The 22,499-nt window shown below is 40.5% G+C and overlaps 1 protein-coding gene across 5 annotated transcripts in view; it reads left to right on the top strand.

The window, feature by feature from the left end:
• Positions 1 to 691: 691 nt before the first annotated feature.
• Positions 692 to 22,499, top strand: part of map7d1a (MAP7 domain containing 1a) — a 37,929-nt gene continuing 16,121 nt past the window's right edge. For 3 of the 5 annotated variants that reach the window (XM_080501134.1, XM_080501132.1, XM_080501131.1), the window contains exons 1-6: positions 692 to 992; positions 13,611 to 13,811; positions 17,082 to 17,150; positions 17,794 to 17,814; positions 20,536 to 20,699; positions 21,150 to 21,261. In XM_080501134.1, the coding sequence (XP_080357260.1) occupies positions 923 to 992; positions 13,611 to 13,811; positions 17,082 to 17,150; positions 17,794 to 17,814; positions 20,536 to 20,699; positions 21,150 to 21,261 (637 nt within the window). In that variant the 5' untranslated portion in view covers positions 692 to 922. The remainder of the gene's footprint in view (positions 993 to 13,610; positions 13,812 to 17,081; positions 17,151 to 17,793; positions 17,815 to 20,535; positions 20,700 to 21,149; positions 21,262 to 22,499) is intronic. The other 2 variants (XM_080501135.1, XM_080501133.1) reach the window with 1 other exon arrangement.

Raw genomic sequence — 22,499 nt, 5'->3', positions numbered from 1 at the left:
GGACAGTAGCTGGACTAACAAATAACAAAAAAAGAAAAAATACTAAAAGGGTGATACGTTATTATACAAATCACAGAGAGTTTTTTTCCTTAACAGCAATACTTTTAATTAGTATTTACTTGTAATCAGTGTCACTGCAGTTGAACTTGGGTACATATTTTCAGTACTCCTGATGCATTCTGTAGACCTTAACGTCATGGTTAAGGAATTTAGCGCATTGTGAATTTTGAGTGATTCCAGATGATGTGCTTTATTCAGCCAGCAGCATTGTAATCAATTTTAAACACGCTGATTAAAAGTCAAAGGTTTGTTGGTTTGTTGGATCTGGACTGTGAACCGGCGAGGAAGTTTTGTGAGTGGAAGAACCGATCGAAACACCGGGGGGCAAACAATTTTTGACGGAATTAAACAATTTAAAGTTTTCAAGACTACAATTTGTACATAGACTAAAATGTTGGTTTAAAAACGATTTTCTGGAGATTTGATCATATCTTTATAATCTTAAACGAATCTCGTGTTTGTTAAATAATTTGACGCTGACCGTCTGGCCCCCATATTGATAATGGTACAGTCCGACGTGGAGCCGGGTTTGGGATCGCTCGCACGGGCGGAGAGAGCATCAGCTGTGAGTCGGAGAGCGAGAAACTTCTCTCACTCCTTCTCTTTTCTGTCGCCTAAATTCCAACCGACACCGTGTTGTTTTAGATTTTATTTCACCTCATCTCAGCGGTGTGCGTAACCAGCAGTGCCTCCAGGAATTCTGATTTTTCTTTTTCGTCCTTATTCCTCCAATTTCTAACCTCGGTTGGACGCTCTCCTGAGGATTTTTGTGGAAGTGACTCAACCAAGTTTCCCCCCCCCCCACCACCCCAGAATATTGTGAGGAATGAGAGCGCTGCTGCAGATGAACTCGCTGCTTTGAATGAACAAAAGAGGAGAAAGCGAGGAAATTGCCGCCGGAATGGAGGATCATTCTCTTCCAGGAGAAACATGTAAGCGTTAGTGGATAGAAACAGCTGTCGTCGTGCTATAACGCTTTGTCATTCAACATCATTTTCTGTGATTTGAACGCAACATAGTTGCACAGCAGAGATCCTGTTTGGGAAAAGCAACACGCAGTGCAGTTGAAAAAAACAAAAAACATATTTGCGATAAATTATGAATACCAATCCATTAAAAAGACGAGCCCATAAATCGTAAAGCTTGTTGTTGTCCAGATTAATACCGCGGGGCACATTTAAAATCCTTGCACCAAAAAACAGATTGATTGATTTGTATGATAAAACAATACGACGTACACAGGTGTGATTATCAGCTGGCTGCATATTGTTGTTGAATGAAGATAAGATGCCAGTTCTTTTGCAGGGAGCTCAGCTGTGAAGGTTGTAATAACACAATTTGCACTAGATGAGGTAATCTCACTAGTCCCATCCCATCCCCCTCTTTATGTTATGTTTAGCTCACTACTAACGTGATGCAGTCACCGGCGATCTGGCATCCCTCCTGTATCCTTCAGCACAGGATGTTTTTTTTCTTCTTTTTTTCTAGATTGGCATAGTTTATGCACAGGTGCGGCTCTACTGGTGCAGAGATGCATCAGCAAACTCCTGAAATCTAGAAAATGTTAATGAGATCAACTTAGTGCAGGATAAAGAGTCCACGCCAGACCGGACAGATCGGCTTAGATATAGATTTATATGTGCAATTCCAATATGATGTTGTTGTTTTTTTTGTATTCTACCATAACAAATTAAATTACATTCAGTAAGGAATGAAAGCTCTAGAACATATGCCAATCTTACAAGATAACCGTTTTTTCTTCTAATGTATGATCGTACTAGAAATAGCAGAGGACACACAATGCAAGCTCCTCCTTCTGGCAACAACAGAAAAAGTTCCTTCCTGCTGACAGGGGGCTTCATGTCGGGACTTCAAGCTTGTTTTTGGCTCCTTGGTCAGCAGAGACGTGCTCCACCCTCATTGTGGGAGTCATGAATAGTTTGTTAAAGCATTCTAAAATAACTATAAAGCACATATAAACATGGAGTTTGAAATGAGAGTCATCACATGCGTTTTGACTCATTCACAAACATGTAGCCTGTCATGTTTCATGTGATACTCGGTCAGCCAGGCTGTTTTGCTTCCTCTGCCAATTGAAAACAATCAGAGGCCGTTTTTCAGCTTTAGTTGATAAATAAATGGAATTCAGGGCATCCAAATGTCACGAAGTGCAGCATTTGTCTCAATTTTCCCCCTCAATAATGTTTTTTTTTCCTCACATATGTTAAAGTTTCTTAGTTCTGACAAATGCATCACTTAGCTTTTTCTTGAGCAATTAATGCTTCTTTCAAATGCCTATTGACTTGTATGACTTCATGGTAATGGGATTTCTTTTGGTGACATAGAACGATCACTAAAACAATAATAAGTGGACACAGTTTTCTTATTAAATACATATTGCCTCAACATATGATCAAAACATTGCTGGGTAAAATATGAACACACCTGGGGAAAAAAAAGGGTGGGCGGCTGGAAAAGTCTCCACCTTTTTGTTCAAATACAGGTGCTGAGGAAAACCTGACTCGATCTGCCCTGCGTGCAGACTAGCCCTGCGACTGGAGCTGCTGAAAGCGTCATCCAGCATTGTGAAAATCGTCTGTCAGGACTTTTGGAGATTTCCTAATCCCTCTTTTCATTCTCTTTGGCTTTCTTCTTCCTGAGCTCTGCTGTTGTGCCACTACTGGGTCTGTCTGCTCGCCCCCTTTAATCACTCTACCTGAACGACTAAGCACAGACCAGATGGAATTAATAGAATCTTTTTATTTTAGTCATTATTTTGGATTCTTTACACATTGGCAGTCATCGTCAGCTCATATCAGACACATTCTCTCTGAATTGACCAGATATGTGGACGATAGTGAGGTACATTTAAATTGTGACTCAAAAAACTGAGTTTCTTCACCACAGTTAAAGTTAAAAAGAAGAAAAATGCTCATCAGACTGACAGTGTTTTCCTTGTCTATTGTATAATAACAGAATTCACCAACTTTGGCTGTCAACTCTGTCGTGAAAAGGATCCGCATTGAGCTTTCAGCTATTATGTACTAAGAAAAATACGTTTGACTGAGTCCCATTTTTGGAACTGCTTATAGTATCTTTTTATATTACCAGTAGGCTGAAATCCCATGGGCTTTCCTAGATTCATGGCCTAACAATGGATCCTAGTGAAAAAAAGTGTTGAATAATTGCCTTTGTGTAGAGTTAATTGCAGGCAGTTTATTGCTTGAGTGGAGATGCTTGTTTGTTTTGCATGAGATATGTTGGCCACATGTTTAACCAGCCCTTTGAACTGAAGTTACTAACATGTCCCACTGTTTGCAAAAAGCACTGACATATGACAGATCTTTGGTGAATTATGCCAAGTAATGTTTTCCTGGTTGTTTCAAGAAAGCAGTGTTATTGCATGATGGAGTAACAATGCAGACAAATGACTCTTACCTTACATTTCAAGCTGAATGATGTGTATCACCCTGTAATACACATTAGAATACAAGTATTGCTGGTGAGTAAAAAAAGTAAAATGAATCAGTTATGGAGGGATATAGGAAATCAGAATAATTTTTGCTGGAGGTTAAGACAACTATGCAGCATTTCTATCTGAGTTCAACTTGAATAATTCATTAAATAAAGCACAGATGGCTGAACTGACCTTTTTGAAAATAGAAATTACAGACTGCATACATATCTAAAAAGCATAAAACCAGCTGATAACTGATTATTTCTCTGAAGCAACTTTAACACTTGTCCTCAGTCTACATTTGGTACATTTGGCTGGTATTATGTAGAAAAAAAAAGAGGAAAAGATCACAAACATCTGAGTCACAAAGAACCGACTGAAGTCATGCCAGTGTTGTGGATGTGAGGTTTGCTTTTGAAGCTGCAGTACTGTTTCTAGACACTGACATATTGGAACTTGTTTTGGTGTCTCAAACCCCAACCGCTCTGAAGTTTTAGGTGAGATCATGAACAAGACGGAAATCTAAACTTGGTCTGAGGACATTTTGCCAAACATAATCCTGGTTATGAAAACTCTATGTTGTTTTAAAGACACACATATCCCTACAGAGTTCAGTAAAAAGTGCTGTGCTAAAACCTTTGGTTTGTCTGAAAGAGATTCTCCTTTTCCATCTTGCAATACTGACAAGAGAGGATGTGTTTCCGGATTTTTCCAGTACAATAGTCACAAATGTCATTCAATACAATCTTTGGGTATCGAAACTAATCAGGAGCCCTTGAAGTTCATGGCACGGCACCCACACAGTACTGACTTACATTTGAGTGTGTTTGGGATTACATGACGAGAGAGAGAAGACTATGAGTCAGCTTACATCAGCAGACGATCTCTGCTTAGTTCTGAATGTTTTAAACAACCTTCCTGCAAAACACTTCCAAAAACAGTCTGCAAGTTCACAGAGAAGACTTGATCACAGTTGATACTGATTTTCATCATTCACTTGATGTTGTGTGAAGTGATAAATATGAAATATTAGCACATCCCTTGTTGGGAACCTACCATGCTTGTTTAAAAAATTGTGAGTGGTACTTTGCATAAAAGCAAATAAATCTATAGTTGGATCCTAAACTGCACAGTTGCTGTTCTGTTCCAATTCCAATAATTTGGAGTCCAGTGCTAAAAGGTGTGCTGCTGCCAAGACACTTGATAGATGCATGTATTCTGCAGCTCTGCTTATAATTCCCCTCTGCAAACAATGAGAAGATCCATTATGTACATACTGCTAATGTATTATCTGTCCATTTATACATTTTTCTTTGTGTCTTTGTCAAATTTGTTGTCAAGGATTCATTTGGATTTTAGCTTCTTGTTTGATGGTTGAGCTTAATATTAAGTAAGACATTTTTACCATTTAAGCAGAACTTTAAAAAAAAAGCGATCCGGAGAGTAAGAATATGTGGTAATGTGAAAGTGTAGGGAAACTGCTTTCTCTGGCTGTCAACACTATAGATATAGAGAGAATAACATTAGTGCTGGTTCACTCTGCAGCACCCTGATGGTGTAAATCATATCGCCCAGACCATGACCTCACATGAGTGAATAGAGGTAGATCTCTAACACAGCCCTCTGGAGAGCCAAATAACGTAAAATGCCTTTCTGATGAGCCAGCACTCGAAGTGTCCAAACCTTCAGGTGCTGCAGTCCTGTGGTTGCAAACACTGAAGAAATGATCAATATATTTCAGACAGGCACAGTTCATGTTTGTTTTTGGGAATGTTTTAAGTCAAAGACAACTGCACGAGCTTTGGAACTCGTGTGTTGAATTCTGAACTTCACAGCAGTAAGACAGAAATACAATTGAAGTGTGAACTTTTAAATACATAGACAGATGAAGAATTAGAAGTTAATGGCCTGTGAAACAACCTTAACCCCTATAATTTACTGGTTGTCACAAACACCACGAGGACTGTGTGGATAGAAATGAATGCTTGTTTGTTTTGGTTAGTCATGCTGAAAGATTGACGGTTAAAGAAAATTAATTTTTTCAATGCCAGCCAGCAACGATGGATTATAATAAGCTAATTCACTTACTTTGAATAACCCCAATCCCACCCATTATTAGTCACATCTGAAAAGTGAGCCAGGAGCTACTGTTGTCATCGATTTTCTCCTAAAATGAGGCTCCTGAGCATGTTGTGTCTGCCTTGTGATGTTTAACCCATCTCCATCTCTTGAGCTCTTTTGGTGTTTTCCCATATAACAAGACCCTTTGATATTCTATACACTTGATGATTCTGGGAGATATTACTTGTCCAAATACAGCTGTGGAATACTTTGATGTAAAAGCAGTGTCAAAGCTCATGATTATTTGGTGATTTATAGATGTGGGGAGTGGTGTTTGTTTTGGGTGCAGGGCATATCCATTTTTACTTCAGTTAAGTCAAATTCCATGAGAGGGATGGCAGAGATATTACATGAAATAAAGCAGATATGTTGAGGACCCATCAAGCCATCTTTTAATTCACTTTGGCTGAGCATGTTTTCATGCAAGCCTGATCTAATTTCTAATTTCACATTTTGGCACGGGGGACTTGTTTCTGTAAGATTCAATGAAAACAAATGATACATCGCACTCATATTGGATTGGTGCATGATCTTGCGGCCTAAAGTAATCAGAAAGGCAGCAGAGGTTGTGTATGTTCCTGCGTCGAGGAAGATGTCCCATTATAGCACACAACACATAAGGAATTAAAAGTTCTTTGTGTAATGCACAAACCATGAACACATTTACATGCAGTACAAAAAAAGCCAAATACACTTGATTTGATTGAATTGAGCTCCAAGTCTGGTCCCTGATGCTCCACAGCTGCTGCAGCTTGAACGGTAAGAAAGTGACTGAAAGTCAAAAGAACTTGCTGGTATTGATTCTGACTCTCTCTATCCATAACAGCCTGAGAGGCTCATACAGAATACACATGTGCTATTATTCCTCAGGCTTTTTCTCTCCCTAACTGACTTTGTGTCTTCACGCCTTAAGATAAAAAAAAGAAAGAAAGGCTGATGCTGCAGTGCTGGATCCTAAATTCATTATTAATCAACTGAAACGTCCTTCGCTGTCCCAGGATATCAAAGGAAGGGCAACTAAGAGGAAGTATGGCTCTGGATTATATCATTTCTTCCTACCACCTTCCCAAGTCTGAAAATATCCCAGACGTGACTTCTCTGTGCTCTATGCTCGTCTGACAGTCCCAGTCACCTGACCTATTTGCTAATGTTAGACTGTTCAGCTTAAAGACCAGGCCTCTTATAGTGTCAACATACCTTAATCTCTGTACACATCCTCTTGATACACTTCCACTATAGTTTAACTTTTTACGCCGGCTTTCTGAAACCTTCGGCCAATTATAATACTATGAAAAAAAGTTCAGATTTGTGTTTTTTTAGATGAATACAGTCGTAATGAGTGTTTGCCTCCTCTCAGATTGTCTGCCTGTGATTGTGAAACCTGTGATTGAACTGGTTGCCACAAAAGGATCAGGGTTTTGTGGGGAGACAAAAATCCAGTTAATAACGATTCTTGGTGGTAATTGTGTGTTGAGCGGTCATGGGATTACTGTTTGGGCTGATTTTTGCTTTAGGTAATGTTTACGATAATAACTATGCTGAAACAAAGTGACAAACACCTGATTGAAAGAGTTCTGAAATCCAGTGACACACCCACAGCCGTTGCAAAATGCGTCTGGTTTAGAGTTGAAACCACTTAGGCCCTGTTTACACGGCAACAATGACATCACTCTCTGTCCATATTCTCTTGATACTTGGTAGTCTTATAGTTGAAAGTCACCTGTAATAGCGATCTACAATAACTTGGTCATCTGTCCGTGTACTTGCCATTGTTAGTGTTTATAGAGCATTTTCACTTCTAACGCTGTCACGTAAATGGTGCCTTATTCATATATCTTTTAGAAAATTAATTGACAGCTACCAGAGCTCCTATTTATTTCTCCCTCAAACTGGGCCTGTACTGTGATGTAGAAGTAAAAAGAGACATAATAGACTCCAAAAAGAGATGTAACGTAGCTAGAAGCAATTGTATATTATTTTCCATTATGAAAATGGCCAGGTGCAGCAGAGAAAGTCCTTCTTGTCCTCCACTGCCATTGAGAAGACTCTCCTACCTCCACTTCAGACTATGTGGACGACTTATTCGTTTGAGTCGGAGCATGTTGGCGGTAGCAGCAGATGCGGGGTGCCCAGAGAGTTGCTGCGAGTTCAGTTCAGCTGAGCCTTTCATCGTGGCTTCACGGTGGCTTTGGTCCACACGCTGGTGCTGGAGTGAGCGGCGACTAAATGCCTGACATTGTCGTCAGCTCAAGCCAGGTGATGGAATGAACGCCGTTGCAGTCACTGGCCGAGGCATTAGTATTCACTGGTCGACTGGCATGCGCTGAATTTATTCAGTGTTTTGATGTGTCTTTAACTCGTTTGGTTGGTATGCGCAACCTCTTGGTTTTATTTGGCAAACATGAGTGAAACCCTGGCAACAGTGTCATCTATCTATCTATCTATCTATCTATCTATCTATCTATCTATCTACACGCACGCACGCACGCACGCACACACACACACACACACACACACACACACACACACACACACACACACACACACACACACACACACACATCAGCAATTTACAGTTGAGATCAACTAAGTTAATTATGCTGATGTCATATTTTTTATTTCTTAAATGTTCAGCAACATTCTACATTTGCAGCCGTCTGTTTTAGTTACACTGTTGTAGTTTGAACAGAAAACTTTGGTCTCTTTAAACACACAGGACCTGGTTTGGCATGGCTTCAGTCCTGGTTGTTTACACTGCACTTCCTGTGTGTCTGGGCCCCCTCGCCCTCTTACATCACCCCATTTGATGCAAGAGGGACACAACAGGGTGAAGGGGTGATGGGTTGGGGGTAAGCAGTGAGGTAGTTCATTAGTCTCCCGGCCCATTCAAAATGAGATGGAGAACTATTCTTTGTGTGTTTCCAATGTTCCTCCTCTTCTTTTCTTTCTTTTTTTTTTCTACCGTTGCCGCCCTTTTTCCCTTCCAGCCTGTTAACTTCACATGCTGTCCCTCAGTTGTTTCCTCACTGTTTCCAGGAGTCATTTACATTTCCCTGTAAATGTTTTCTTTGTGTTTACCAGGTATTTAAATCACAGGCCTGTTTTTGGTTTCATTGGTGGTCTGATACTGTGAGATCTTTATCTGCAGAATAAGGTTGTGCAGAAGTGCTACGCTTCATAAATATTCCATGTTTTGCCCTATATTCATTCCTCTGCATTGTATCTGGCGAAGGCGGTGGTGGAGCTCTGGATGCAGTTAAATGAGCAACAAATGTATGGTCGCTGTAAAGAAAGGCTATTTCAAAGCTTACGAGTAGGTCTTCAGAGAAGTGTCGGCTGGTTTTTGTGTGAGACTTGTTTCACATTTTCTACATTCTGTGGCTCCACAGCTGAAAGCACCCCTCCCTCAGCTGTAAATGAGCAAACACTGTCATAAGTATGTGTTGTCATAATATGCTGATTCTGTCATGTGAGTCATCTGTTTTGCTCTGCTGCAGTGGACACATGCTTTAGTTACACTGATGCACAGCTTCCTCCAGAATTTAAACAGGTAAAAACAAACCAGCCAGTGCAGTATTGTCCACAAGGTGTATCTTTTGGATTTCACTGCTTAGCTTATCTCTGCCGTGCTTCATTATTGTGTGGCTTTTTGATAGTTAAAAAAAAAGCAATACTGTTTTTGTATTAGTAAAATTAAGAAGGGCTCATTTTCCCTGCAGTTTTTGAGGTGATTGTCGAAGTGTGTCAAGTCGCAGTGGGCACTACATGAAGAAACTGGCAGTGCTGTGCAGTTATTTATAAAACTGCTGTAACAAATTATTATGCCGTGAAATTGGATTGTTGCTAAATCACGTTTCGTGCGGCAGCATTACCAGTTGACCCAGTTTTAACTAGGCTCTTTACCCACAATGTCATCAGCCAAAGTCTTAATTTACTTATAATTATGCATTGGGAGTGAATGTACAATACGCTTTTTGTTAACATTTTGAGAGGCACACATTGAATATTTGGTTTAGACTGACATGTTTCTCACTGAGAATGGCACTGAGTGTGTGCTAATTACATGCTGATTCTCAACCTGCCGCTCTGCTCCCACCATGTGCTCACATATGCATGCATGCACCTACTTCTGCAGGGGGTCCTTTACCACTTCTGCTGACTTTCACTGGTTCGTTTTTCCATTGTTTTACTTTTGGCTTCATCTATTTGCCTCTGGCTTGACACCTGCAGCTGTCGGAGCCACATGTGGACAACTGAATGGAGGTGGACGTTGACAGTTTAATGTTCATTCAGTGTTTAAGCTCAGCATACCACAGATAACTGAACCTCAACTGACCCATTTTGTAAGCTCCTTGACTTCTTTGATATACAGGAAGGATGCAGAGCAAAGCAACCAAACCAAGCTCTGAGGTTTGATTGACTTGAATCTTTTTATTTATTTAACTGCATTATCTGTACCTTTTAACACCTCAAAACTCACATGATCCTACAAATCCTTTACATTTGGCACAGCATGTGTGTCGTTTTTTTAATAGCTAAATATTAGTTCGAAAGACAATCATGAGTGTATTCTACATATTTTTTTTTAACCATGTAGATTTTTTTCCTTTTGAAAACAATTCTTCAGCTCAGCTCATACAAATCAATAAGGCAGATTTGTTTTTCCAAAACAAAATGGTACTCTTGCCAAGTTATTGCATAATCTCCTGATTGAAATCTCATTTATAGATGCTGACCTTGAATACCTGAACCTTGAACCTCAGTAAGATATTTTGAAGTATGTGAAATACTGTTTGACTGCTGGGTCTTCCTTTCTTGTCTTCTAATAATAAGCAGCCCAAAGTGTTTTTCCATGTTCAGGCTCCCTGCAGACTCCAGCATCTCGGAAGAAGGTGATGTGCATTGATTTGTGATTATGAATAATGTAAGCAATGTCACTGGGGGCTGGTCTAATGGCTTTTGACTGTAGTTCACCCCCAGATGCAGTTCCTATGGGGACTCGGAGTGTAAATATGGCAAGTGTGTAGTTCCTGGAGTGATAGAAGTGATCTCTTGAGGTAATCTCTCTCTGCTGTAGTGTAAACATAGGCTGCTATGTGTCTGTACAATGATCCCTCATGTGTAATTTGGTCATTAGTTTTGTGCTTCAGAACAAGTAGAACATGGAATTCGATTTCATGAGTTGGATTAGTGATCTGAATTTTGTCATTGCATCCAACTGTCTGTGCAAATATTACTTAAGCACTCTCCTGAAGGCACAGCTCGCATGTCCTCGTCTGGTTTACTTGAAGAGGTCAGTGTGTGGAGAGGTTTCGTACTCGTCTCTACGTCAAGTCAGGAAAATATCTTGTAGTCAAGTAAAGCAGATAAGCTCATATTCTTTGGTAACTTCAAGTTTAAGGTGCTGGTTTCTTGGAAAGTAACATATACTTCTTCCTCAAAATGGCTTTTTATTTGGGCATTTGGTTGTATTTTGTTTGTCATAAGTGGCACAGATGTTAAGAAGCTCAAAACATTTTAGGCAAATTGCAGAAAGTAGGAAGACTTAAAAAGAGATGAAGTGAGAAACATTAACATTCAGCTTAACTATTAAAACAATGACTTCTTTCAGCTAAACCACTGCTACTTTTAACTTCTTACCACTGTGCTTCAATCCACATAAACTCATCAATCATACATCATCTTCTTCGAGTTATCCGGCAGCTCAGACATTCAAGGCGCTGCATCAATCAGCCCCTGTTGTGGTCTTTTGCCTTGCAGCAGCGGTCCTCTCTCTCAGCTCCCCTCTCTTTTTCCTCCTGAGAGCTTCACGTTTCATTTGTATTCATTGCCAGTGCCACCCACATACCGGACTGTCTTGGGTTCCCAGTCTCCTCGTCATCGACAGTCAGGAACACAGTGATTGCCAGACGAGTGGCACGCTGTGCCACCGGTCACTTCTTTGTGGCTGTAACTCCCAGGTGAATGGGAAAGTGCTCACAGGATAAGAGGCAACTCGATATGCCTTCACGGGGCTGCGCTTGCTCCTATCACTTTGGGTCGCCGAGTTATCATATCTGGACACTGGCATGCAAAAGACTGTGATGTTGGATTATCAGTCCTGTGACAAAAGGATGCATGAGCCAATTGACAAATAAAACTTAGCAAAATAATGTAGTTTGGTTGTTAATACATTGCAGGGAATCTTCTCTGTTTCTTTAAAATCCCCAAAAATCACGCAAATCCAGATAACATAGGTGACTGAAGTTGGAACAAGTTGCTACAACTGTATTCAGTCCAGTTAAAATTAAGCTGATTGTGAACCTAAATGGTAGCTTGTTGTATTTTTCAATGTTGTAAACTTTATATTTTCTTACCTTAATTAATGATTTTGCTCTCCGTCTACTAATTTACTAAAATACCACCGAACAGTCTCCAGTGTTCATCCTCTTCCCTTCAGTTTATCTCACTACCACCCCGCCCCCGCCCCCGCCCCCGCCCCCGCCCCCTCCTTCCTTCCCCCTCTTGCTGTCATTGCAGTGTTTTGGCTGCAGTCCGGTTGCCATGCAGAGACCACAACAATGGACCCTCTCTGTCACAGCACATCTCCGCCCGGGGAATGCTTATTTAATAGTGGCATGCTTTGACAATGGAAACACAACGTCTTGTCTCCCAGCTGAACTCTTTCATAGACTCTTACTGCCCATCAGGCTTTGTCAAACTCGGGGTCATCAGGAACGGCCTCCATTTCCCCGCACTGATGACATAGTCCTCCGTGTGCCAAGCTGAGCTCAGGCGCTATTTACTCTTGGCTTAATGTCCCGGTGGTTTGTAGTAGTTGCAGAAGTGAGAGATGCATATTTGACTCCATCATTCAGCTTGATGCTCTTTGGGTTTAATGTCACTCAAAGTTTCACTCATTTCGGAGCAGCTGTTTCGGCTTATGAAGTGCTACATACAACTGCAAACTTTAGAAAAGCATAATTACTTAAAAAAAACAAAAAACAAACCTGCACAGCACTGACTTCTCATTATTGCTTTTCTATGCAAACTGATGAACAGCAGAACATTCATAGAGTAAATCTTTAGTGCATTCACTGTTTTAGTGTGACAGCCCCCCTACTGTCCGTGTTGTTTTTAGCCAAGGCTTGAATAATTTACAGCATGTTGCCCCAGTGTTTACCTTCAGACACTATGCAGGAAGAAATGGTGCCCCAACATGGTTCCATGGGGAGTGCGGAGATACAGTGCTGAGTGGACAAAGCCAAGCATCCCTCCCATAAGGGTCTTTGTTTGGCCGTCAAAGCCTGGGTGAACTAATGTTTGAGTGGGAGATTCAAGCTCAGCTGCCTGCCAAAATGTGAGTCACGGTGCTTTGAGTGAAGCCTCCCTCCTAAAAGGCCGGCCGAACTATTCTTCTATCAGTATAATCTCACAGAGGACAGATCACTGGTAAACTATTATTTGCTGTTATTGAATTATTTTCTTCATCATAAAGAGAGTTTAACTGTCTGGATCAGCATTTACTCTGATAGTGTTTTCCCAAGCAATTAATGCCAACTCAATAGTCACCACAATGCCAAAAAACAATTACTGTAGTTAAGGCTGCCAGGGAGTCACGTCACTTGTTCAAGCAAGTTTGTTAATAAATTACTTGCACAGAGCGGAAATGTATTTTTGCGTAGAGGTTTGAGCAGAGGCTGTCTTGTATGTGTGCAAATGGTCTTGTTCAGCTCCAAAAAGAAACATCGTATGGAAACAAAAAAAAAAACGTGTTTCATTTTGACTGTTTGTGTTTTTTGTTACTGTGGTGCAATGTAAGTTGAATTCTTGTCATAGCTTTAGACTCCACCTAACATTCGAGGACGTTTACATCACAACTCCTTCATGGACTCCACAGTGAAAGGAATGAAGATGAACAGGTTGACATCCGGGCTCGCCTTACCTTCGTCCTCGTCATTCACTTACCTGTTTATTTGGTGTCGTTAAACAGCTCCCTGCTCACTTCTAAACATGAAACCCACGAGGCCTGATCCAGAGGGAGAAAGTAGCCCCGTGCCGACAGACGACCTCCAAAGGATGGAGTCTCCAGTGAAGAAATCGACAGATCGCAGACTGGCGACCCCCACAAAAGCTGATGTTGTGTCGCGATCACCTGGGTCACCGGCATCACCCGTTTCCAGGTCAAAAAAAGGTAAACAATGTTCAGTGAGTGTCACTGTTACATGGACAGAGTTCAACTGCTTCAAGTTAAAACTTCTAATGGAAGCTGAATTTGGCCTGACCTCAGTCAGTCCTCTCATAATGGCGCAATTAAATCTGCACTCTGCTGAAGTTCGGTCAACCCTCTTGAGATTGTATTAGAGTAACAGTGACCGCACGCTTTCAGACTTGAAGTACAATCCAATAGAGTGGATGCAGTTTATCTGAAGCTATAGATGCACGAGTGGAACAGAAGACGTTATGTGGGAACTTTGAAGCGATGCATTACAAATTACAGGTAGATTTATATTGGGGAAGAAATCAATCGCCTCTGCCATATGGACTTTGGTGCTTTATTGTTCAGATGATGCCTGACGATACTCATCGTGCTCATGCAAATGGTCCTTTATTAAAATGAAAAAGTAACTTGAAAACAACTGCCATTTCAGTGTGCAATAATACATTTAGTTTCCCACTATTTAAATCTATTGTTGTCATTGACGACTGGCACATGCAGACGCATAAGTACAATGTTTGAGGGTTTTTAGAGTGTAAGCCTCTTTTCTTCCCCCCCTCTTTATTCCTTAGCCATTAATCCCTTTGCTAAGAACACAGCCTTTATTCCTCTATTTTATAAGGTGTGGAGAAAAAAACTGCACCTGTCCAAAAACTGTTGTTGGCATTGTCACACTAATGCCAAGTCCGTTACCTAAATCTGCCATTTTTCACTTCGTATCAAGACCTTTTAGTTTATCTGTCAAGATACTGCTGAGTTTTCCACAAAATGTATTTTATTGCATTAGCCAGAATCAACCCTAACTTGCTAGTTTTAAACAGTCATCACTGGCTGGTTGATTAAAGTTAGCATCCGGAAAATATTAAATAATGGGAGGCACCATTTTATTTGTATCTAAACTTTTTGAGATGCACTTGTAGGCTGAAATTCATAACCTTCGTGCCCACCAAAGAAGCATCATGAGTTAGAATGGAAAAACATATATGAAGATTCTTCATAAAACAAAAGACTCATGAATTAAGATAGTTTGAACATTTCCAACTTTACATGTTGTGAGTGTCGAAGAAGTGCACATTTTTGTTCAGACCACACTGATGGACTTAAATCGCTCCTCTTTAGGTGCCTCTGGTGGTGCGGTCCTTTGTAAAATAACTGTATTCTGTCACTGCGTAAAGCTCATTATTATTTGACTTGTACTGCACACAGAGGAATACGATTCCAGAGGGTATGTACTCTGTGACAGATTCATGAGCAAAGTACGATAGCGACGCCTGTAGTCCAGCTGGGAGTCTCATGGGCTGATATTTTGTTGCGTCCTATACCTTTTCCCATGACGCCACCGATTTGCTTCACATTTCTGAAAACTTTCCAGCGTAGGTGGTGTCAAAGATTGCTTCGCTGTTTAGATTGAGGGAGCTACATTGTATTCGAAATAGTCACTGAGGTCAGGTTAACAGTCTCGAATTCCTTTGTGTCTCTTTAGTGTTCCTTCGACTTTCCTACCACCACATGCATTATATCCCACACCACTCTTTTGTACCCTCATTTAGTGGCTAACAAATACCAAAGCGACCATTTCTTCAACACGTGCACTCCAGACGCTGCACGTTGCAGCTTCGTCGCAGCCAGGATGATTGCGTGTTGGCAATTTTGTGCATGCTCTGTTCTGATGAATATGGTGGTGAATTTTGAACTGCAGCATATCACACTGACTGAGAGCGTGCACTTGGCCTTTCAATCAGACTATAAATATCAAAGTGGGTCAGGGGTTGTTCTTAGAGGAGGCTGCATGGCAGATTGTTTTCTCGCCTCCCCGTTAAATGCCGCTGAACGACGAGCTCCTTTGTGGGTGATGTTGAACATCTGGACTGAGAAGATGGAGGAGGATTATGTAATTAAAGACTCAAGAAAGATCATGACTGCTGTCTGTCAGTGTTTCCCTGCATGGCATGGGTTGTATAGTAGTCTACACACTAATATACATAATCTATGCTGGGTATGACTACTTATTTTAAAATTCATTTGGACTGGCTGCAGAAAAAAAATTGTTTTACGTGTAGAAATGCACTGTGTTTTCAAAAACAGAAATTATTCGCTAGGATTATGTACAATAAGCTTCTGGTTGTAAATGTTTTAATTAATTATGTGGTATTTAACCAGTTCACATGATTTTGTTTGTATATTATCTTTGGATCCACATCATTTCTTGGAATCTGTAATAAGTGTTGTTCATGAATATTTTGAAACAATGTGCTGCTGACATTCTTGGCCAGCCCAGTACTCTTTTGTAAAACAGATTCTTATCTTTTTTTTCCCTTCATTTTTCTCTGGCAGCACAAGGAATTTAGTGTTGACCTGTGGTGTATGGGACCTGGATTCAGTTCCCAGTTGTGGTAGAAAGGGCAGACGGCATAAAAACTCCCTACGTATTTTTTTGTGCAAATTGCAATGACTTGCTGTGGCGATCATGTTAAAAAAAGAGCTGCCGAAAAGCTTGTTTTTCTCTTTAAAAAAAAAAAAAAAAAAGTGAAGAGACCAGAAACTCTCTGATCACTGGTCGGTCTATATCTTTTCGCCTGTATAATTTCTCAGCCTGTAGTTGTAAACTATTTCTGTAAGATTCTTTGAATATTTTTTCAGCCAATCAGCTTTACCTTTTCAATAAATTACGTAGTACGTAGAACGTTTAGCAACTTATACTGCTCATCTCAGCTTCCTCTGAGGTATTTGGAACGAACTTCTCAGAGATTTCACAGTATGCATAAATGTTCCCCCTCCAGCCATAACATAACACAGTCAGAAATAAACCCACATCCAGATGATACAGGAGACTCAATGTGCCTGCCACATGCTGCAGCTTTGATTGTGTAAAAAATGACTTGGGTGCAGAATTTTACTTGTGTTTCTTTTAATTATTTAACCTAAAAGAAGATGATCCAGATTAACTTCACCTGTATACAATGCTCAATCTATAGCTGAAGGTAATGGATACTGTAATGCAATTTTCCTGTCAAAGTCTATTGTCATTCGTTTCCTTTTGGAGACATTACATTTTTAAAAGCCTTGACTATGTTGACTCAGTCCAAGTGAAGATCTGAACATTCATATGTTTGTTAATTGGGGGCCGGTGCGTCATCGTGGCCTCGAGTAAACTGTCCGTTTTTTAAATTGCATCTACATTTCTAACCTCTTTTCACCTCAGACAATAAATGCAATTCTCTTCTCCATCCTTCGTTCTCGTCGCAGACATCATGAAGTCAGAGGAGCGACAGAAGCTTGCAAAGGAGCGCAGGGAGGAGAAGGCCAAATATCTTGGTAAGTGCAAGCAGACGAAGAGCGGCCGACAACTCCCCCTGGTGTTGGGGTGGAAGACACTCCTGTCTCCTGTTCGGGATGTTTTGCTTTTGGGTTGGCTCTCGGCTGAAACAAACATTCACATGTTTAACACTTGAAAAGGATCCAAGGACCATACAAGCTTTAACAGAAATTTGACTAAGATCAGAAGATCAAGCAACTACCATATTTATAGGAGTATCTGTCTGTATGCATGCAAGCTGAAACATTCCTGAGCACTGCGAAAACACCTGCTCACTGTAAGTTGTTAGACTTTAGCTCTATAGTGCATGAACATGAATGCAATAGATAACCTACAAACCACTGGCCAACTGCTGAAATAACCTCGAGGAATTCAAATTTGTTGTTTGTCTGTGTGAGAACAAATACTCATAAAAACACGGGAAACAACTTCTGCAGTTTGATCTGATGACACAGCTCTGCCTTTTTTTTTTTTTTTTTTTTATGTCAGCTGATATTGCAGTCCCTTAGTTTTTTCTTCTTTTTTTTTCCTTTCTGTTTAACACACGGCTGTCACATTATCACCTGGCTACATGCTGGCCGCACACTGCTTTGCATGATTGACAGTTGCTTCTGTCTTCTCTCTCGACCTTTCCTCCTGCAGAAGAGCTCGGCAAGTTTCAAGGTAAGTCATGCACTTGTGTTTACATGGTGGTGGTGGTGGAGGTGGTGGTGGTGAAAACCCTGTTATGAGCATCTTGTTTTCACCTAATACGGTTTGGTAGTTGAACAGGCGCTGGGTAATATACCAAAAATAAGTCTGGACATCAAGACAAACATAGAAATGATAATTCACTGTGTCATGTCATTTCTTTCCCTAACATCATACATTTACTTTTTGTGGAGTAAATTAGCATACAGTATAATGAATACTTTCCATATCAACATCAAAGCATATTCCAAACCTGTATATACATTTTTCACTATCATTGTACATACCTGACATAACTTTACACATAGGAGTTAAAATAATGAGTTTTGGTCCTATTGCCCAGCCCTAAATCTGATTCATTTAATCTCCATGATGCCTCCTCTTGTCTTTTTTTTTTATGTGATTGTTGTCTTTTTGTTGGCAAGGTCAACTAATTGTAGCCTGTCCACTCTCTAAACTTCATCAATATAATTTTCACCAAAATCATTTAGCCAGAAATCGACCATTTGTCCATCATTCATGCATGAATGTTGACTCAAAATGGTTGAATGTTGACGTAAGTTGCCCTGCGTTTGAACCTTGTTCACCACATCTTCCAGCTGCTGATACCACCAAAACGCTTTGGATTTTGCTTTGTAATATAACCTGTTTTCAACCACAAACCACAACGAGACACTTTGATTACAATCTTACTGGTGAAACTGAAAGGATTTGGAGATAGTTGTCCTCAAATTTACCTCGGTTGTGAAATTACCTCTAAAAATGTTTTCCCAGCAAGAAAACCAAACTAAAACATTTCTTAAAGCGAGCGATGTGTAAATGATTGATTGTTTAGATGCATTGAGCTTTAAATCACATGATATTTCTTGAAAGAAAGAACAAATCTGGTTAAATTCTTAACCTCGGTGTTGACCCTCACATGGCACAGGTTTATTTTTAACTAGTTGTTATCCTACGTGTCCTTTCAGTAATGCTGCGTTGCCTCTCCAGCTGTGTGTTCAGTGGCAGTAAGACGAGTGTGACACACTCGGTCATGTGGATCATTGTAATTGGGCGATCACTGGGGCTCGACAGATGGTGCAGTTCTGATCTAATTCTCTCAGACTGGGATAAGAGAAGAGACCTTCCCAAAGCTTGTGTTTACAATATCAGCTTAAAAGCGAGCTCAATCACAATTCATCACTGGTGGCACTTCTAGCAGTCGAGGCACAAACAGACATTTCTGCATATATAAACTCTCAACCTATTAGATCTGTACTGCTGAATTAACTTCAGAATACGCTCCCCTGTCTTGTCTGGCTTTGGTGGGAACACATGAATACTTTATGTTTGTGGCTTAGAGCAGCTCTTTGGTGATTACTATTTAATGATCTTACCGTAGTAGGTCTGGATGTTGCTTGTCAGCTCCGATCACTGTCAGGAGAGAGTTGGAGAAAGCATCTCAAAGCAAAGTCAGTTTAAGATACTCAGACATCTGTTCATCTTTTAATTATTTAAAAGCTATAAATTTCTGTATCCATGATGAGTTTTAAAAGGAGGTGTGAGAAACTGATTTTCCAGCCAGTTTTCTCCTGCAATCCTGTTTAAATTTTTTTTTCCTTCTTCTGGAAAACCAATACGAGACAATGCAGCTAGATAAATCACATTCATAGTTTTAGTCAGAAACTCGGTCATAGACTGGATTTGCTTGGAAAACGTGGGTACGGTTTGCTTTCAATGTGAGGGAGGAAACACTGGATTCTGGACGTGGAAAACTGTAATCTGCTTTCATAGGTGTCATGGCTGTTTCTTCCTCCCTCTGTTTGTCGTCAGTGAGCTGCTTCCACAGCACGGCCATTCCCTTTTCAGCTTTGTGTTACTGTAGGGTAGCGCTCAACCATCTCTCAAATAAATGCTGCAATACGCACTGCAACAGTTTTTCTCCCTTGTTTTTTAAGTGCAAGGTGCCAGCAAGCGTCGCCTTAGCTTTTTGTTTTATTCTCGGATAAAAGCGAAACAGAGCGCCTCGCAGTCAATTCTACCCCCTATACCCTCGAGCATCTCCGCAATTATCCATCACTGTGATCTGCTTTCCACAACCAGTTGATTTAGTCACATCAAGTGCTTTAAAGACCTGAGCCTTGCCTTCTTTCAGAGGACGATTCTTCACGGAGCTTTGACTTTGTAGTGTAAAGAAATATGGTGAGTTGTGTACACCTCGAGGCAGCTGCAAAAGCCTTCTTCACACCTTCTTTGAATGGCTTGGGGATAAAGACATCATTTCCATCTCAAAGTGTGTGGTTTGCTAAAGCTTTATGCGATTAGTGACGCATAAAAATGTCACTTTAGAGGTATTGTGTGCCTTACACCTAGAATTATGTAATAACGTCAAATAATGTAATTTTTTTTATTATTAAATGAAAAGGGTCCTGAGCGAACTAAATATTTTTTTCAGAGTCATTTTAAGATTTTATGCAAACATCAGAGTTGCATGGGTTATGATACATTTTTACTTTGAGCATGATTACTTCAATATCAAATATAGGCTTTCAGTATTAAACTAAGTCATATCCAAACTGATACAGACTTAATAAAAAAAGGACAGATATACTGACAGTATTGCGATAGGGCAAGGGATAGGGATGGCTCTCCTTGGTCCAGTGCTTCATGGGAAAAAGTCTTCCCTTCCTGACTGTGCTTCCTGTTTGATCCTAGCTGCTAAAAAGACCCAGTGGATTGAGAAAGAGGAGAAGGCGCGTCAGCTCCGGGAGCAGCAGCTGGAGGAACGACGCAGGAAGCTGGAGGAGCAGCGGATCAAGGCCGAGAAACGACGAGCAGCGCTGGACGAGAGGCAGAAACAGAAATTGGAGAAGAACAAGGTAGGTTTTGGTGAAAACAAAGGTTTCATGCAGAAGCTGAAATAGTAAATGGTAAAAATACCTTTTTATGTTTGTTTTTGCTTTTTTTGCATTAATCTACAGGTGAAATATCATTTCCTGGTTTCCTGGAGTTAGTTGCAAATGAAAGGATTGAAGGTTTTGTGCAGGGACACCCAGTGCCAAGCAAGGTGCCTTCCTGCTGAAGGCTGCACTATTCCGGTCCTGTATATTTACTTCAAGACGAACATGTATTTGTCACATATACAATAGTAAAGCGACATTTGTTCTTTTAACACGTCCATAAAGAGCAGTGGACATTCACCCTGCAGCCTTCAGTGGAACATTCTGGGGTTAAACGGGCCTTGCTCCAATCGCTGTGCTTATGAGACCACCTCCTCCACAAACTGAGACATTAGACTTTTAAAAGAGGGATTTTTGTTTCCTTGCCAGGAACGCTATGAGGCAGCCATCCACAGGTCAACCAAGAAGACGTGGGCAGAAATCCGTCAGCAGAGATGGTCATGGGCCGGCGCACTGAGTCAGAACTCCAGTCAGAAAGAAAGTGAGTACGCTGACCTCCTCCAGACACATCCTTATTAAATCAGGGCTGATGTGAGGAATTTGTGTCTCCATGGATTCAATCATCAAGAATATTAATTGTTAAAACTTTTACAACACAAGTCATGTCACTTGACGTGAATAAAATATATAAAGAAACCCAACAACAGAGTATCAAACTGCAAGATAATCAACTTGTTGGCTGATGGTTGTTCAGACTCACATTTTCAGATGAACAGGTGGTCGGTGAAGATTTTGTCGAGTATTGCGATAAAAATATGATTTCTGATAAATACAAACAGTTTTTGAGAAATGCACTATGTTTATGTGACATTAACGGATCCTATTTGGTTTTTCTAGAGCAGAAGGTAATTTCAAAATACAAAACCATACCCATAGAGATTTTCCCACAAAACACATCTTCGCAAAACTGAATGTTCCAGATCATTGCCTCCTTGTAGCAGCACTGCTGCATGAAATATTTTCACCGTGTCCATATTAATTATAGCAGTGTTAATTCTATCGCTGACTCCTTAATCTAGACCTCACACTAGATGGCTTAGTTGGGTGTACAGTCTTGGCGTTGGCATATTATGTTGGCACATTCACAGTCAGGAAGTCTCTCTTGTAATTGTCTCATGTTTAGTAAATCCATTGTGCCTTACGTGCAATGCAACACAACACGCTGTTTTCTCTGGAGCATGAGCTCAAGAGTCTTAAGCTCATACTCATGACTGGATTGCATTGAGTTATTGCAATAAACAGGGTTCTACCCACTGGCAACAAAATCAGATTTGTTGTATAAAAATGCAAAAATGCTCTACTGAAATTAACAACAGCTTCACATCCAAGTGAATCAGAGTGTTAAATGGGTTCTTGAGCTTTGGAAATAGTGCTTTGACTGCGTAGTTTCATAGATACTTCAGTCTGTGTGCTGTCCCCCTTGAGAGGAAGCTCTAAATATGAAGTGTCCCAAGTTTCATCTCGTGTCATGTAAATTGCCTCTGCCATATGCCAAGGGATTTATTGACACTCACATCAATCTTCTCCTCTTTCCTCTCCTCTCGAGCCTGCTGCCTGTCAGATGATGAAACTAAACATGTGTAACAGGGAAGGGTTGAGCGCTCAGGATGTTATTAAGGAAACACTGCTGCTGAGGACCTGTCCTGGCGCTCTCATAAGAGACTACTACATCATCCACTGGCTCTGTGCATTTAAACATTCATGCTTGGTTTGCTTTAA

The sequence above is a fragment of the Blennius ocellaris genome, assembly GCF_963422515.1.
Source record: "Blennius ocellaris genome assembly, chromosome: 8".
Classification (NCBI taxonomy): domain Eukaryota; kingdom Metazoa; phylum Chordata; class Actinopteri; order Blenniiformes; family Blenniidae; genus Blennius; species Blennius ocellaris.
Note: the sequence above shows the minus strand (reverse complement) of the source record. Positions and strands in the feature narration are given on the sequence as shown.